The sequence below is a fragment of the Balaenoptera musculus genome, chromosome 11 (genome assembly GCF_009873245.2).
Source record: "Balaenoptera musculus isolate JJ_BM4_2016_0621 chromosome 11, mBalMus1.pri.v3, whole genome shotgun sequence".
Taxonomy (NCBI): Eukaryota; Metazoa; Chordata; class Mammalia; order Artiodactyla; family Balaenopteridae; genus Balaenoptera; species Balaenoptera musculus.
The window spans coordinates 56375479-56392675 of NC_045795.1; the positions used below are offsets into that span (position 1 = coordinate 56375479).

General features: G+C 38.0%; 2 protein-coding genes across 3 annotated transcripts in view; both read left to right on the plus strand.

Moving 5' to 3' along the window:
* OXSR1 (oxidative stress responsive kinase 1) overlaps positions 1-17197 on the plus strand; it is a 99747-nt gene that overhangs the window by 14848 nt on the left and 67702 nt on the right. For both annotated transcript variants that reach the window (XM_036868790.1, XM_036868788.1), the window contains exon 3: positions 4898-5006. In XM_036868790.1, coding sequence (XP_036724685.1) covers positions 4898-5006 — 109 coding nt within the window. The remainder of the gene's footprint in view (positions 1-4897; positions 5007-17197) is intronic.
* On the plus strand, positions 15357-16681 carry LOC118903457 (transformer-2 protein homolog alpha-like). The gene is given in 2 exon segments (XM_036868585.1): positions 15357-16231; positions 16675-16681. Coding segments are annotated over 2 exon segments (828 nt in total). The 5' UTR covers positions 15357-15410.

The window sequence follows — 17197 nt, forward strand, 5'->3', positions numbered from 1 at the left end:
TATTTTCTACTTCATGTAATACTAACTAAATGATTATAATCTTAGTTCAAAAGTAGAAAGAACATCTCTTCTCAAATATCATTTGACATTCTTGAAAGTAATATTTGTGTTATTACACTAGGGCCTTACTTTTAGAGGACTGCAAATTTGATATAGCTTAGTAAGAGGAAAAAAAACTGGTTAGACCTCCGTAAAAATTGACCACATATTTCATTAATCTTTACGTTGCAAACGCAGTATTTATATATTCAGCAAATAAGTAAAGGTGGGGGAAAGTGATTTAAAGCAAGTTAAAAATAATTGGCTTTCTTGGTGGGTATGCAGGTAAGATTCCACTAACCCTGAAGAAATATCAGAAATATAAAGAATACCTGATTTATTTGTGGTGTTTTGTGGTGGTGTCAGGACTTGAGATCTGAGTGCCAAGGGCTCTGTATCAAAAAGATATGAAGCCCTTTCATTTATCTTAAAAAAACTATTAGCTCAACATACTAAACTTTTGATGTTGTGATTTTAAAATTTATTTTCAAAACTGTCTTTATTATAATGCAGAAAGGATGCCCTGGGTTCTCCAGAGAGTACTGATGTAAACCAATTACAGGTGTGTAGTGTGTGTGACAGTTATTAGTGAGGACGCAGTATATTGCTCCTTTCTCTTGTCAAAATGTTTTCTTGTCTGACAGCCTTTGCTAAGTGTGATCACAAAATCAGCTGTCAAATCTTACTACATTTATTTTCTCCAGAGATTTTACTCACAGACTTTTCTCTGAGAAAGGCAACTATGTAATATATTGAAATTTTTCTCTCCTCTGGTAGATGCTAGGACTAGATTCATTGAACAAACATCTGAGGGGACCATTAAGAGGCTTAAAATGTCTTTTCTTCTGCCAAGAGGCTCACAATCTAGTTGAAGAGTTAAGGCTCTTGCCTGCTGTACAAGGCAGAGTGTGACAAATGCCTAGGAAAGGTATAAGTACTGTGTTGAAATAAGAGGAAGAAGGGAGCTCCCAGTTATGAAAGTGGAGGCCTTTGTGGAGGTGTTTGTGTCCTGGGCCACCTGGGCTGGGAAGACTTTGAAGAGGCAGAGATGGAGACCCTGCTGGGCAGGGGTTTAAGATCAGCAAAGAATAGCATATTATATATTAACATTATGAATATATATGATATTATATATTAATGTAACTGAAACAACATTTTTATAAAACAATTCTTAATTATATTATGTGGAATGCACTCTGATTTTCTATCCTATTTTTGTTTGTCTGTTTTTTTTTAATGTGATCCACTAAATTTATTTCATGATCCATATGAGTTGCATCCCATAGGTTGAAGAACACAAAGATATTGAGACTAAATTCAGGCAGTGACAGTGATAATGGAAAGGAAGACACAAATTCCCTAGACATTTTGTAGATGGAAGAATTGTTAGTACTAGAATGAGCACTCCATGAGGGCAGGGACTGTTCACTCTGAATGAGTGAATGAATAAATTAACATTACTTGGGGACTGACTGAATAGTGTGACGTGGAGGAAAACCACCTACGTTGGAGTAATCAGAAAACCAGGGAGTAAATAGTAGAAATCAAGATGAGTGAGTTTCAAGAAGGAATGAACAGTCATCACTAACACATGGCTTCAGGTGGAGAACTGAAAATTCCAGACAAAAGATCTGGTATTAACAGACAATAAAGGACTTTCAAGAAAGCATTTTCATGAGTAGGGGTGGAATCACTTATGAGTGTTGAGGAAGCTGCTGGGAAATTTGAGTCAGAATGAATATACCACTCTTGCAGAGCACTTAATATGTATATTTTTTCTTTTTGAAAGGAAAGGGAAAAGGATAACTCCAAGGGGAATTAAGAGGAATAGAAGAGAAGAAAAGGAATATTTAAGGCCCTTTTTATCTTTAAAATTTATGGCTCTCCTGATAGCCTCCTTTTTTTTGTTGTGGTTGTTTTTTGTTTGTTTTTATTAATTTATTTTTTTAGTTCTAGTTGATTTACAGTGTTTCAGATGTACAGCAAAGTGATTGAGTTATACATACATATATATATATATATATATGTATGTATGTATATGTGTACTTTTTCAGATTCTTTTCCATTATGGGTTATTACAGGATATTGAATATAGGTCCCTGTGCTATACAGTAGGTCTTTATTGTTTATCTGTTTTATATATAGTAGTGTGTATCTGTTGATCTCAAATTCCCAATTTATCCCCCCTGCCATAGTCTCCTTTTAGAAAACCCTTTGTAGTACCCTTTTTTTCCAGGATTAAGCTCAAAACCTTTAGCTTAACATTTAAGACCTTGGACCATTTGACCCCAGCTCTTTGCATTGTCAGTCCCCTATGTGATTTCTGTCTGTTTCACCTCTCCTGTCCAGTTAGTCACCAAGTCCTATTGTTTATACCTATTTAGTATCATCTCTTGACTCTTCCCTTTCTTTTCATTCATATTACCACGTATTTTTTTAAACTTTTTATTTTGTGATAGTCTTAACCTTACAGAAGAGCTGCTAAAGCAGTACAGAAAGTTCCCATCATCTGTTCACCCACCATCTCCTAAGAGTAACATAACCATAGTACAGTTATCTAAACTGAGAAATTAGCTGTTTATCGTTTTTCAGGCCATTATCATCTCACCCAGCTCATGGCAACAACCTTGAACAGAGTCTTTCCCTTTAGTCTTGCCTTCTCTCTTTTATTTTCTACATTACAGCCAGAGTGATTTTTATGAAAAAATAAATATAGTTAAACCTTTGATGCCTTTCCATTGCTGTTAGGATGAAGCCTAAATTATTGAACACAGTTACAAGGTCATTTATGATACGATCCCAGGTAATTAAACAATCAAAACCCCTAAAAACATATTTATCTTTCCTATTTCAGTGTCAGTGTAGTAAAACGTCTTATAGGAAGCTTTCCCTGATTGTCACTCCTAATTTTTGGTAATTCACCTCTCCAATGAAATCATGTAGTATTTAGTACTTCTCCTATCAGACATTATTCATCTGTGTTATAAATTAGTATTTGTCTAACTTCTTCACCAGACTGTACGTTTCATGAGGGTTCACCATTGTGGTCAAGCACCTAGGACTGTGCCTGTCACAGAGTAGGCACTTGGTAAATTTCTGTTGAAAGCATGAACTGCTTAACCTTAGACAGGTTTACTCCTGTGCCCTAAAATCTGTCTTGCTTATTTCATCCTTTTTTTTTGTAATTTTATGTGCTTTGCACCTTGTACTGCTATTAACATTCCACATCCTGCAGAACTAAACGTAGTTCCCACCTTCTCTGTGAAGACTTCTTGCCTGCCTTAACTGTTCTTTCCTCTGGATTCTTGTAACATTTACTATCTTTACTGCTCATTTGGCACATATATGCTGTTCTTTGTATTCCCTCTTATATGTACATATCTTATCTCTTCAAATCCTGTATAACTATGTCAATAGGCAGGTGTTTACTTTAGTTCTTCTTCCTTATCCTTCATATTTACTTACGTTTTCGTGTGGAAGACTGTGCTAGTAACTTAGTGGGTAGCAAAAATGCACACAACAAAGTCCTTGCCGTAAAAGAATTTACATTCAAGTAGAGAAAATGAGAATGGAAAAACTAGTGTTTATTGAACACTTCTTATGAATCAGGGATTATGGGCAACTTTTACACAATTGATCTTACTGAATAAATATCAAGGGCATAGGGCAAGTATTAATACATCAGTAAGTAAAAAGCTATATAAAGTGCTCTAGGATTTTATTCATTCAGCAAATATTTATTGAGGGTATACTGTGTGCCAGGCATAATAAGTGCCAGTATACAGAGTCTGACCTCTCATTGAGCTACAGTTTTGTGAGGGATGCAGAAAAATAAATAGGCAATTACAGTATAGTATGATAATTCCCACCATGTGTAGGAGTCCACTTTTAAGTACTTGCCTTCTTGGAGTTGTCAGTCTAGCAGGGAAGGACAGACAAGTAAGCATCCAATGTACTATCCAGTACATATGTGCTGTGATGTAAGGAGATATGCACAGAGCTTGGAAGCCAAGAGAAGGGACACCTAACTAACTCAACCTGGGAAGTTGGGAGGAAGTGGTATTTTGGCTGAGATCAGAAGGAAGAATTGGTGTTTTCAGCTAGGCGAAAATGAGGGAAGTGTATTTGAGGCAGAGGGAACAACAGGGTTAAATGTCCGTGGTTAGAAGAAGCATGGCTCACTTGAAGTTACTATGGCTGGATCATAGGACTGGGGTATGTTGGGGGTAGGGTCAGTGAAGGCAGTAGGAATGATGGAGAGGTAAGCAGGGCCCTGATCACACAGGGCTTTTATAAGGCATTTTATCACACCAAATCTAATTTAAATTCATTAAATTCTAATGAGATAGTATAAGCTGAGACTTTGGGCTCAGGTGTCTACTTTGGATTTAGTTTATGGCCTCTTTAAAGTGGGAACTGTTAATCATTTCACAAAAATGAGATGAAACAATGTTTTGGAGAAAAAAGACAGACAAACAAACAAACCACCCTTTGTTTGTTAGTATTGATAATTATCGTCTGTGACTGTAAAACCTGATTTCCCAAGATGGTTCTTTAAGGGCACCTGGAAGTAATATGTGTCCCAGTGGAGGCCTCTCTGGTGCTGTGGCAGGGTGTGATAAATAGTGCATGTTTCTGGTTTCAGAGATCGCTAGTTTAACGAGTGAAAGGAGTAAGAGTCAGAATGGACTGAGGGAAACCAAGCGGTTTTTTTGGTTTAACCATTCTTGCAGAGGTCAGGCATGAAAATCCCAGAAAGGTTGTGACATAGTCTTTGGAATTCCAAGATCTGGATTCAGTAACTTCTAGTGTTGTTTTAGGCTTGCATATAATGAATCACCATGTTTTCTCTTTGTAGAAAGAAATTCAAGCCATGAGTCAGTGCCATCATCCTAATATTGTGTCTTACTACACGTCTTTTGTGGTAAAAGATGAGCTGTGGCTAGTCATGAAGCTGCTAAGTGGAGGTGAGTAGAGTACAATGAAATGTCAACTTCCATGGTTTGGAAAATTTATACAAATGTTTTTCTTGGTTTGGTTTTTCATGGACATTTACATTTGAGGAGATACTGAGAATAAAGTATCCAATGATAATAGTGTACAAGCTGAGACAAGTTTCACATGTTGCATTTGTTTGTCATGCCTCTTCAATTACTCTTTAATCTAGGATGGTTCCCTCCTACTTCCTCTCTTCCATGAGGCAGACTTACTGAAGGGTCTGGTCTGAAGGGTCTATCTTGTCCCACATTCTGGATTTTTTTTTTTTGTTTAACATCTTTATTGGAGTATAATTGCTTTACATTGTTGTGTTAGTTGCTGCTCTATAACAAAGTGAAGCAGCTATACGTATACATATATCCCCATATCCCCTCCCTCTTGCGTCTCCCTCCCACACTCCTTATCTCACCCCTCTAGGTGGTCACAAAGCACCGAGCTGATGTCCCTGTGCTATGCGGCTGCTTCCTACTAGCTATCTATTTTACATTTGGTAGCATATTTATGTCAGTGCCACTCTCTCACTTCATCCCAGCTTAACCTTTCCCCCTCCCCGTGTCCTTAAGTTCACTCTCTTTGTCTGCGTCTTTATTCCTGTCTTGGCCCTAGGTTCTTCAGAACGAGTTTCTTTTTCTTAGATTCCATATATATGTGTTAGCATATGGTGTTTGTTTTTCTCTTTCTGACTTACTTCACTCTGTGTGACAGATTCTAGGTCCATCCACCTCACTACAAATAACTCAATTTCGTTTCTTTTTATGGCTGGGTAATATGCCATTGTATATATGTGCCACATCTTCTTTATCCATTCATATGTCGATGGACACTTAGGTTGCTTCCATGCACTGGCTGTTGTAAATAGAGCTGCAATGAACATTGTGGTACAGGACTCTATGAGTTATGGTTTTCTTAGGGTATATTCCCAGTAGTGGGATTGCTGGGTCATGTGGTAGTTCTGTTTTTAGTTTTTTAAGGAACCTCCATACTGTTCTCCATAGTGGCTGTATCAATCTACATTCCCACCAACAGTGTAGGAGGGTTCCCTTTTCTCCACACCCTCTCCAGCATTTGTTGTCTGTAGATTTTTTGGTGATGGCCATTCTGACCGGTGTGAGATGATACCTCATTGTAGTTTTGATTTGCATTTCTCTAGTGATTAGTGATGTTGAGCATCCTTTCATGTGTTTATTGGCAATCTATATATCTTATTTGGAGAAATGTCTATTTAGGTCTTCTGCCCAGTTTTGGATTGGGTTGTGATATTTAGCTGCATGAGCTGCTTGTATATTTTGGAGATTAATCCTTTGTCAGTTACTTTGTTTGCAAATATTTTCTCCCATTCTGAGGGTTGTCTTTTTGTCTTGTTTATGGTTTCCTTTGCTGTGCAAAAGCTTTTAAGTTTCATTAGGTCCCATTTGTTTATTTTTGTTTTATTTCCATTTCCCTAGGAGATGGGTCAGAAAGGATCTTGCTGTGATTTATGTCATAGAGTGTTCTGCCTATGTTTTCCTCTAAGAGTTTTATAGTGTCTGACCTTACATTTAGGTCTTTAATCCATTTTGAGTTTATTTTTGTGTATGGTGTTAAGGAGCATTATAATTTCATTCTTTTACATGAAGCCGTCCAGTTTTCCCAGCACCACTTATTGAAGAGGCTGTCTTTTCTCCATTGTGTATTCTTGCCTCCTTTATCAAAGATAAGGTGACCATATGTGTGTGGGTTTATCTCTGGGCTTTCTATCCTGTTCCATTGATGTATATTTCTGTTTTTGTGCCAGTACCATACTGTCTTGATTACTGTAGCCTTGTAGTATAGTCTGAAGTCAGGAAACCTGATTCCTCCAGCTCTGTTTTTCTTTCTCAAGATTGCTTTAGCTATTTGGGGTCTTTTGTGTTTCCATACAAATTGTGAAATTTTTTGTTCTAGTTCTGTGAAAAATGCCATTGGTAGTTTGATAGGGATTGTATTGAATCTGTAGATTGCTTTGGGTAGTATAGTCATTTTCACAATGTTGATTCTTCCAATCCAAGAACATGGTGTATCTCTCCATCTGTTTGTATCTTTAATTTCTTTCTTTTTTTTTTTCATTAGTAAATTTTACCATATTTTTAAGAAAGAAATAATGCCAATTTTACCAAAACTCTCCAGAAAATCGCAAAAACACTTTTCAAGTCATTTTATAAGACCAGGAAAACCTTAATACCAAAATCAGGCAAATACACTACAAGAAAAGAAAATTACAGAACAATAATCCTCATGAACACAAAAGATACAAAAGTTGTTAATAAAATAATAGCAAATCAAATCTAGTAATATATAAAACTGATAGTATATCATGACCAGGGGAAATTTATTCTAGGAATACAAGGTTGTGCATCTTTAATTTCTTTCATCACTGTCTTACAGTTTTCTGCATACAGGTCTTTTGTCTCCTTAGGTAGGTTTATTCCTAGGTATTTTATTCTTTTTGTTGCAGTGGTAAATGGGAGTGTTTCCTTAATTTCCCTTTCAGATTTTTCATCATTAGTGTATAGGAATGCAAGAGATTTCTGTGCATTAATTTTGTATCCTGCTACTTTACTAAATTCATTGATTAGCTCTAGTAGTTTTCTGGCAGCAGCTTTAGGATTCTCTATGTACAGCATCATGTCATCTGCAAACAGTGACAGTTTTACTTCTTCTCTTACGATTTGGGTTCCTTTTATTTCTTTTTCTTCTCTGACTGCTGTGGCTAAAACTTCCAAAACTATGTTGAATAATAGTGGTGAGAGTGGGCAACCTTGTCTTGTTCCTGATCTTAGTGGAAATGGTTTCAGTTTTTCACCATTGAGAACGATGTTCACTGTGGATTTGTCATATATGGCCTTTATTATGTTGAGGTAAATTCCCTCTATGCCTACTTTCTGGAGGGTTTTTATCATAAATGGGTGTTGAGTTTTGTTGAAAGCTTTTTTCTGCATCTATTGAGATTATCATATGGTTTTTATCCTTTAGTTTGTTAATATGATGTATCACGTTGATTTGCGTATACTGAAGAATCCTTGCATTCCTGAGATAAACCCCACTTGATCATGGTGTATGATCCTTTTAATGTGCTGTTGGATTCTGTTTGCTAGTATTTTGTTGAGGATTTTTGCAACTATGTTCATCAGTGATATTGGCCGATAGTTTTCTTTTTTTCAGACATCTTTGTCTGGTTTTGGTATCAGGGTGATGGTAGAATGAGTTTGGGAGTGTTCCTCCCTCTGCTATATTTTGGAAGAGTTTGAGAAGGATAAGTGTTAGCTCTTCTCTAAATGTTTGACAGAATTCGCCTGTGAAGCCATCTGTTCCTGGGCTTTTGTTTGTTGGAAGATTTTTAATCACAGTTTCAATTTCAGTGCTTGTGATTGGTCTGTTTATATTTTCTATTTCTTCCTGGTTCAGTCTCAGAAGGTTGTGCTTTTCTAAGAAGTTGTCCATTTCTTCCAGGTTGTCCATTTTATTGGCATATAGTTGCTTGTAGTAGTCTCTCATGAACCTTTGTATTTCTGCAGTGTCAGTTGTTACTTCTCCTTTTTCATTTCTAATTCTGTTGATTTGAGTCTTCTCCCTTTTTTTCTTGATGAGTCTGGCTAATGGTTTATCAATTTTGTTTATCTTTTCAAAGAACCAGCTTTTAGTTTTATTGATCTTTGCTATCGTTTCCTTCATTTCTTTTTCATTTATTTCTGACCTGATCTTTATGATTTCTTTCCTTCTGCTAACTTTGGGGTTTTTTTGTTCTTCTTTCTCTAATTGCTTTAGATGTAAGGTTAGGTTGTTTATTTGAGATTTTTCTTGTTTCTTGAGGTAGGATTGTATTGCTATAAACTTCCCTCTTAGAACTGCTTTTGCTATATCCCATAGGTTTTGGGTCGTCATGTTTTCATTGTCATTTGTTTCTAGGCATTTTTTGATTTCCTCTTTGATTTATTCATTGATATCTTGGTTATTTAGTAGCAAATTTTTTAGCCTTATGTGTTTGTATTTTTTACAGTTTTTTTTCCTGTAATTGATATCTAGTCTGATAGAGTTGTGGTTGGAGAAGATACTTGATACGATTTCAATTTTCTTAAATTTACCAAGGCTTGATTTGTGACCCAAGATATGATCTATCCTGGAGAATATTCCATGAGCACCTGAGAAGAAAGTGTATTCTGTTCTTTTTAGATGGAATGTCCTATAAATATCAATTAAATCCATCTTGTTTAATGTGTCATTTAAAGCTTGTGTTTCCTTATTTATTTTCATTTTGGTTGATCTGTCCATTGGTGAAAGTGTGGTGTTAAAGTCCCCTGCTATTATTGTGTTACTGTGGATTTCCCCTTTTATGGCTGTTAGCATTTGCCTTACGTATTGAGGTGCTCCTATGTTGGGTGCATAAATATTTACAATTGTTATTTCTTCTTCTTGGATTGATCCCTTGATCATTATGTAGTGTCCTTCTTTGTCTCTTGTAATAGTCTTTATTTTAAAGTCTGTTTTGTCTGATGTGAGAATTGCTACACCAGCTTTCTTTTGATTTCCATTTGCATGGAATATCTTATTCCATCCCCTCACTTTCAGTCTGTATGTGTCCCTAGGTCTGAAGTGGGTCTCTTGTAGACAGCATATATACGGGTCTTGTTTTTGTATCCATTCAGCCAGTCTGTGTCTTTTTGTTGGAGCATTTAATCCATTTACATTTAAGGTAATTATCGATATGTATGTTCCTGTTACCATTTTCTTAATTGTTTTGGGTTTGTTACAGTAGGTCTTTTCCTCCTCTTGTGTTTCCTGCCTAGAGAAGTTCCTTTAGCATTTGTTGTAAAGCAGGTTTGGTGGTGCTGAATTCTCTTAGCTTTTGCTTGTCTGTAAAGGTTTTAATTTCTCCATTGACTCTGAATGAGATCCTTGCTGGGTAGAGTAATCTTGCTTGTAGGTTTTTCCCTTTCATCACTTTAAATATATCCTGCCACTCCCTTCTGGCTTGCACAGTTTGAGCTGAAAGATCAGCTGTTAACCTTATGGGGATTCCCTTGTGTGTTATTTGTTGCTTTTCCCTTGCAGCTTTCAATATTTTTTCTTTGTATTTAATTTTTGATAGTTTGATTAATATGTGTCTTGGTGTGTTTCTCCTTGGATTTATCCTGTATGGGACTGTCTGTGCTTCCTGGACTTGATCAACCATTTCCTTTCCCATATTAGGGAAGTTTTCAGCTATAATCTCTTCAAATACTTTCTCAGTCCCTTTCTTTTTCTCTTCTTCTTCTAGGACCCCTATAATTCGAATGTTGGTGCATTTAATGTTGTCCCAGAGGTCTCTGAGACTGTCCTTAATTGTCTTCATTCTTTTTTCTTTATTCTGCTCTGTGGTAGTTATTTCCACTATTTTATCTTCCAGGTCACTTATCCGTTCTTCTGCCTCAGTTATTCTGCTATTGATTCCTTCTGGAGAATTTTTTATTTCATTTATTGTGTTGTTCATCATTGTTTATTTGCTCTTTAGTTCTTCTAGGTACTTATTAAACGTTTCTTGTATTTTCTCCATTCTATTTCCAAGATTTTGGATCATCTTTACTATCATTACTCTGAATTCTTTTTCAGGTCGACTGCCTATTTCCTCTTCATTTGTTTGGTTTGGTGGGTTTTTACCTTGCTCCTTCATCTGCTGTGTATTTCTCTGTCTTCTCATTTTGCTTACCTTACTGTGTTTGGGGTCTCCTTTTCACAGCCTACAGGTTTGTAGTTCCCGTTGTTTTTGGTATCTGCCCACAGTGGGTAAGGTTGGTTCAGTGGGTTGTGTAGGCTTCCTGATGGAGGGGACTGGTGCCTGTGTTCTGGTGGTTGAGGCTGGATCTTGTCTTTCTGGTGGGAAGGACCACGTCTGGTGCTGTGTTTTGGGGTGTCTGTGACCTTATTATGATTTTAGGCAGCCTCTCTGATAATGGATGGGGTTGTGTTCCTGTCTTGCTAGTTGTTTGGCATAGGGTGTCCAGCACTGTAGCCTGCTGGTCGTTGAGTGGAGCTGGGTCTTAGCGTTGAGATGGAGATCTCTGAGAGAGCTTTCACCGTTTGATATTATTTGGGGTCAGGAGGTCTCTGGTGGACCAGTGTCCTGAGCTCGGCTCTCCCACCTCAGAGGCTCAGGCCTGACAGCTGGCCAGACCATCAAGACCCTGTCAGCCACACGGCTTTTGGGAAGTCTGAGGTCTTCTGCCAGCGTTCAGTAGGTGTTCTGTAGGAGTTGTTCCACACATAGATGTAATTTTGATGTATTTGTCGGGAGGAAGGTGATCTCCACGTCTCACTTCTCTGCCATCTTGAAGGTTCTCTCTCTTCACACTATTTAGTTTTGAAGTGTTCCATACTCACAGATCAATCAAGGAAAAGCTTGAGGGCAGATTTAGGGAAGTCTTCTATTACTCCTGTTGCTAGAGGATCCACATTTCATCTTTTTTCCTTTGTGCTTAGTCTAGTTTCACTTGCTCATAGGGTACTGCGTGCATTGGCCTTCTTCCTGGCAATTCAGACAAGAGTTCCTAGCATGAAATGGCTGCACCTGGTACTTGAGCTTGGCGGGCTGCGTGCAGAAGCTCTGCGCATGACACCTTGGCTCAGCGGGGCCGTGTGCAGAGATGTTGCGCCTGGCCCTGTGGTCTGGAGCCTTGAGCAGCACTAGCAGCATGCAGCTACTCCCCATTCTGGATTTATCTGGTTATTTCTTCCTGGTGATGTTTAACCTGATTTATATTCCTCTGTTTCCTACAAATTAAAACAAGACCTAAAGTGTTGTTTGGACAGAATGTTTTGTAGGTGATGCTGTGTACTTCATATTGCATCACATCAGGAAGTAGTATTTGCTATCTGGTTGTATCTTTAATGGTGATATTAATTTTGATTGCTTAAGATTATGACAGCCAGGCCTCTCCATGGAAGAGTAAGCTTTATTTCCCTTTGCAGCAAGCATGTAATCTGTGGGATGATACTTTGGCACTGTGAGTATCCAGTTCCCCAGTCTTTTGTCTAATGATTTTTAGCATCCATTAACAATCCTTGCTTGTCTCAATTATTTTGTCAGGGGTTGCAGAATGGTAATTTTTCCTATTGCACCCCCTTTTTTTTTTTTTTTTTTTTACAGTTATAAACTGGCATTCTTTTCTGTAAAGGAACTTTCCCTTACTAACTGGGGCTTTTTGATTGACCTATACTGTAGTTCCTACTGAAAAGGCAGGATAAATGTGTTTTTTTAAGGACCAATTTTCAGAGTAAAGAGTTAGTTTAATAATTACTGCCAGTGATTTTTTTTCCTTTTTCCCATTGAGTAATGCTTTCATTTTTTGGAGTATCACTATATAGACTCAAGGATTTTTATATATTCAATGTCTTTCAGTCAGCTATACTCTATTCTTTTGATGCTCAGGTTATCCAAAATTTTGTCAGTGGGAGTCCCTTCAAGCTTATTGTTGTGTCCTTTTGACATGAATCCATCAATCTTTGATAACTTCCTTGATTTTTAGTTCAGGATAAATGGTTCACATTTATATTGCTTTTCTCAGAATCAGCGAATATTCTAAGGAGCCCTGATCCTTTTTATGGGGAGTGGTATTTAGAAAGTATAACTTGGATTCTTGGGATGCTCATTGCTGCTACTTTGTCATTGTTTCTAGTTGAAAGAGCTTGGAAATATATTGTAGCATATTAAAAATAAGTCATGATTTGACAATTCAAGTTTAACATTACAGATGTTTAAAACTTTAAAATTATATTTGAATCTCTTTACTCTTACACAGAAGATCTTGGTTCCCCCATATTAACATAATTAATTACGTACTTTATCCTGCACTATTATATATACAATTATTTCTGCTTTAGTCCTTAGAATAAAATGTAAGCATTGCTGATTGCAAACAGTGGACCCTTGGTATGTATAGATTGAAGATTTTGTTATGGTTACTGAAAGACCCATGCCATGTAGTCAATTAGACATTTTGTTATGGCGTGGATTTGAATGATGTGGCAAGATGGAGACGACAAGTGAGTGATGGAGCTGCCTGACTTTCCCATCACTGTGCGGCTTGTTTGCATATATATTTCATGTGGGAGCATGATCTTCCATTTTGGATTGTAGGGTTACACAAAAGAGAATCCATGTTTATTTGCCATGTTAACACCGTTACTCATTGAACACCTTACTTACTCAGAGAGGCTTTAAAGGAAAGTCGTAGGTTTTAGAATTAAATTCCAGGTTTTCTACTTAGCAGTTGTGTCACTGGGCAAACTTTTTCAACTCTTTGAACCTATTTACTTGTCTGTTAAATGGGGATGCCTTTCTGCATTTCAGGGTATTGGGGAGGAGTAAGTGAGATGAGTATGCAAAGCATCCCCCACTATGCTGACATGTAATAGGTGCACAAGAAATTTTAATCATTAATAATAATAATCCCTTGTTATTTGATGCTTTTCAGTGTAGCCAGAATCACCTTTTGTTTCAATCCCATTAGTGACACACTGGAGAAACTGGATTACTTTGTTAAAGGCCCTGTTCATATGATGGTTGGAAGCCTTGCTAACACCAGCCACCTTTCAAGATGGTGGTCAAGCATGGTTCTTTCAGTATGGACAGATATGGGGATATTAGGTAATACTGTGTCTTTCGTTTTTGGTAACCTACAGCATAATTTTCTTTATATGTAATTTACAAAAATGTGTAATACAAAGTTTTTAATGTTTTGCTAAAAAGTCCTCTGATGAATAGGAATAAGTTGTCTGCTTAATTCTGTTATCCATAGCTGTATGCCAGCCCATCCTTTCTGCTACTCCTAAGCAGAATGCCTTAAAAAAAATTTTTTTTAAAGAATCCCTGTTCCTCTCTCAGTGAGTATATGTCCTGATCACAGAAAGGGCAGGATATGTAGCTAGGTGGGATGTCTTTTCAGTGTACCTCTCTGTTCCTCCTGGTCTTAAGTTTCCTGGGACGGTGCCCAATTTTTCTAGCATAGCACTCAGCAGATTTCCTGGATGATAATTTTCAAATGTATTCCAGGCATTAATTCTTTTTATAATTACTTATAATTTTATGAGTCAACATAATCTTATATCTAAATTTTTACTTTTAAAATATTAAAAATTTTGCATCTTTTTTAGGAAAATGTAATCTTTTGTAGTTATAAAGTAAATACATATTCAAACTGAAGAGATACATTAAGCAATATTTAGAAAACAAAAGATAGAACTAAGCACAACTTAAAAAAATTTTTTTTTAAATAGGAGGAAACTGTCAAGATAGCTCAATTAAAAAGCCTTTCATCAAATGCTTATTGGTTACCAATACACTGGTGAATCAAACCATCAGTTCCTTGCTATTATGGGCCTTATAGCTAATAAGTAAAAGTTATAATTAAGTAATTATAAGGGTGTAGAGTGCCATGAAGAAGTATCAGGTATCATGGGAATAAGTACCAGGAGAACCTAACTTTATTGAGGGAGAATGGCTGTGGCAAGATAGACAGCCACTGCCTTCAGGAGGTGATGTTCTTCAGGAGACCTGAAGAATAGGTAATAATTAGCCAGGTGAAATGGGAGGTGGAGATGGTATCGGGAAGAATGGGAGAAGGAATCCAGAGATAGAGGGAACACTGTACTGAGAGTGCCTGGAGGCAGGATGGAGCAGTGTGGTGTGTACTGGCAACTGATGGGGGATCACAGCTGGAGCAGAGAGAGTGAGAGGAGGGGACCATTGAGAAGCAGGGGCTCCGTTTGAATAATTTTAAAATGTGAATAGCCAGAGTTAATAGAAATATGTTTAGGCTACATTCTTTTATATTTACTTCCTCAGCCAAAATATTTAAATCAAAAGCATATTTTTGATGTAGCAACATTGTACTGATATAGAATTTAATAAGCTAATTAAATGTAAAATGAATTGCAACTGGCAGTCTTAAGCCCATTGACCAAGTGGACAACATGGTTAAAATAAGTTTAAGGGTGTCAATATTGGGATTATTTTGTAATGCTCCCTTATGACTGTAATATTCTTATCTTTTGTTAATTAAATAATTAGAACTCTGATTTTGAGTGTTGGAATTTATTAGTATAGAAAGTTAATCTTTAGAAATTAGAATCACTTTCTATCTAAATAGCTGTTTCTACCATTTATTAGCACCAAACTGCAATATAAGATTTTTAGAAATCAAAGTAATTAAGAAAGCTTCTGAAGATTTTGCTGGAGCCTGTGACCGAGTGGGAGTGGAGTGGAGCGGCTGTTGTTGCCGACTCTTTCCTCCTCCCCACGGTCCAGTCAGCTGGTTGACTAGGCCATTGGCCCTCAAGCTGAGACTTGTCTCTTATTTAGTTCTGGGGAGTGCCTGGCCGACATGAGTGATGTAGAGGAGAACAACTTCGAGGGCAGAGAGTCTCGCTCTCAGTCAAGATCTTCAACGGGAACTCCTGCTCATGTAAAATCGGAGAGCAGGTCAGGATCTCGTAGTCCATCAAGAGTTTCCAAACACTTTGAATCCCATTCTCGATCAAGATCAAAATCCAGGTCGGGGTCAAGGAGGCATTCTCATAGACGTTACACTGGATCCAGATCCCATTCTCACTCTCATAGGAGATGACCTCTAAGTAGGTCCTATACACCAGAATACCATCGTCGAAGGAGCCGAAGTCATTCTCCAGTGTCTAACCTTAGAAGACATACAGGCAGCAGGGCAAATCCAGATCCCAACACTTGTCTAGGAGTGTTTGGCCTCCGTTTGTACACAACAGAGAGAGATCTTTGCAAAGTATTTTCTCGATATGGACCATTGAGTGGTGTCAGTGTGGTTTATTACCAGCGAACTGGACGATCACGAGGGTTTGCTTTTGTTTATTTCCAGAGAATAGATGACTCAAAGGAGGCTATGGAAAGGGCAAATGGAATGGAGCTGGACGGTAGAAGAATTCATGTAGATTATTCTATCACCAAGAGAGCGCACATACCTACACCAGACATATACATGGGCAGACCAACTCATAGTGGTGGAGGTGGAGGAGGTGGCAGACGTCGAGATTCTTACTGTGATAGAGGATATGATCGTGGGTACAACAGATATGAAGACTATGATTACCGATACAGAAGATCACCTTCTCCTTACTATAGTCAATACAGATCACGATCAAGATATCGTTCCTGGCCTTCCCTGCTGGCGCAGTGGTTACGAATCCGCCTGCCAACGCAGGGGACACGGGTTCGAGCCCTGGTCCAGGAAGATCCCACATGCCGCGGAGCAACTAAGCCCGTGCGCCACAACTACTGAGACTGCGCTCTAGAGCCCGCGAGCCACAACTACTGAGCCCGCGTGCCACAACTACTGAAGCCCGTGCACCCTAGAGCCCGTGCTCCACAATAAGAGAAGCCACCGCAATGAGAAGCCTGTGCACTGCAACAAAGAGTAGCCCCCGCTCACCGCAACTAGAGAAAGCCCGTGCGCAGCAATGAAGACCCAACACAGCCAAAAATAAAATAAAATAAAATAAAATTTTTTTAAAAAAGATATCGTTCCTACAGCCCAAGATGCTATTGATAAACAGAGTGGTTGTAGTTGAGGACATCTTTTTCTCTTTCTCTTTTTTTGTTTAATTCTGGATTTCCCCAAGCTTCTGATCCTTCCTACTCCTTAAAAAGAACCCTTAGGGCTTCCCTGGTGGCACAGTGGTTGAGAATCTGCCTGCCAATGCAGGGGACAGGGGTTCGAGCCCTGGTCTGGGAAGATCCCACATGCCGCGGAGCAACTAGGCCCGTGAGCCACAACTACTGAGCCTGCGCGTTTGGAGCCTGTGCTCCGCAACAAGAGAGGCCGCGACAGTGAGAGGCCCGTGCACCGCGATGAAGAGTGGCCCCCACTCGCCGCAACTAGAGAAAGCCCACGCACAGAAACGAAGACCCAACACAGCCAAAAATAAATAAAGTGTAAAATTAAAAAAAAAAAAAAAAAGAACCCTTAAAAAAATCTTTGGTTTATTTAGCATCTACACTTTGTCAATTGTATTGCTGTTTTCTACCCCTTTTATTATATTCTTAAAGATGTAATTGTTGTCATTTTGGGTAGTTAAACATCTTGAGTAAAAAAGGAACCCCCAGTGTTATGCTTTTGTAAATGATTTTTTGTTTGTTTTTTGC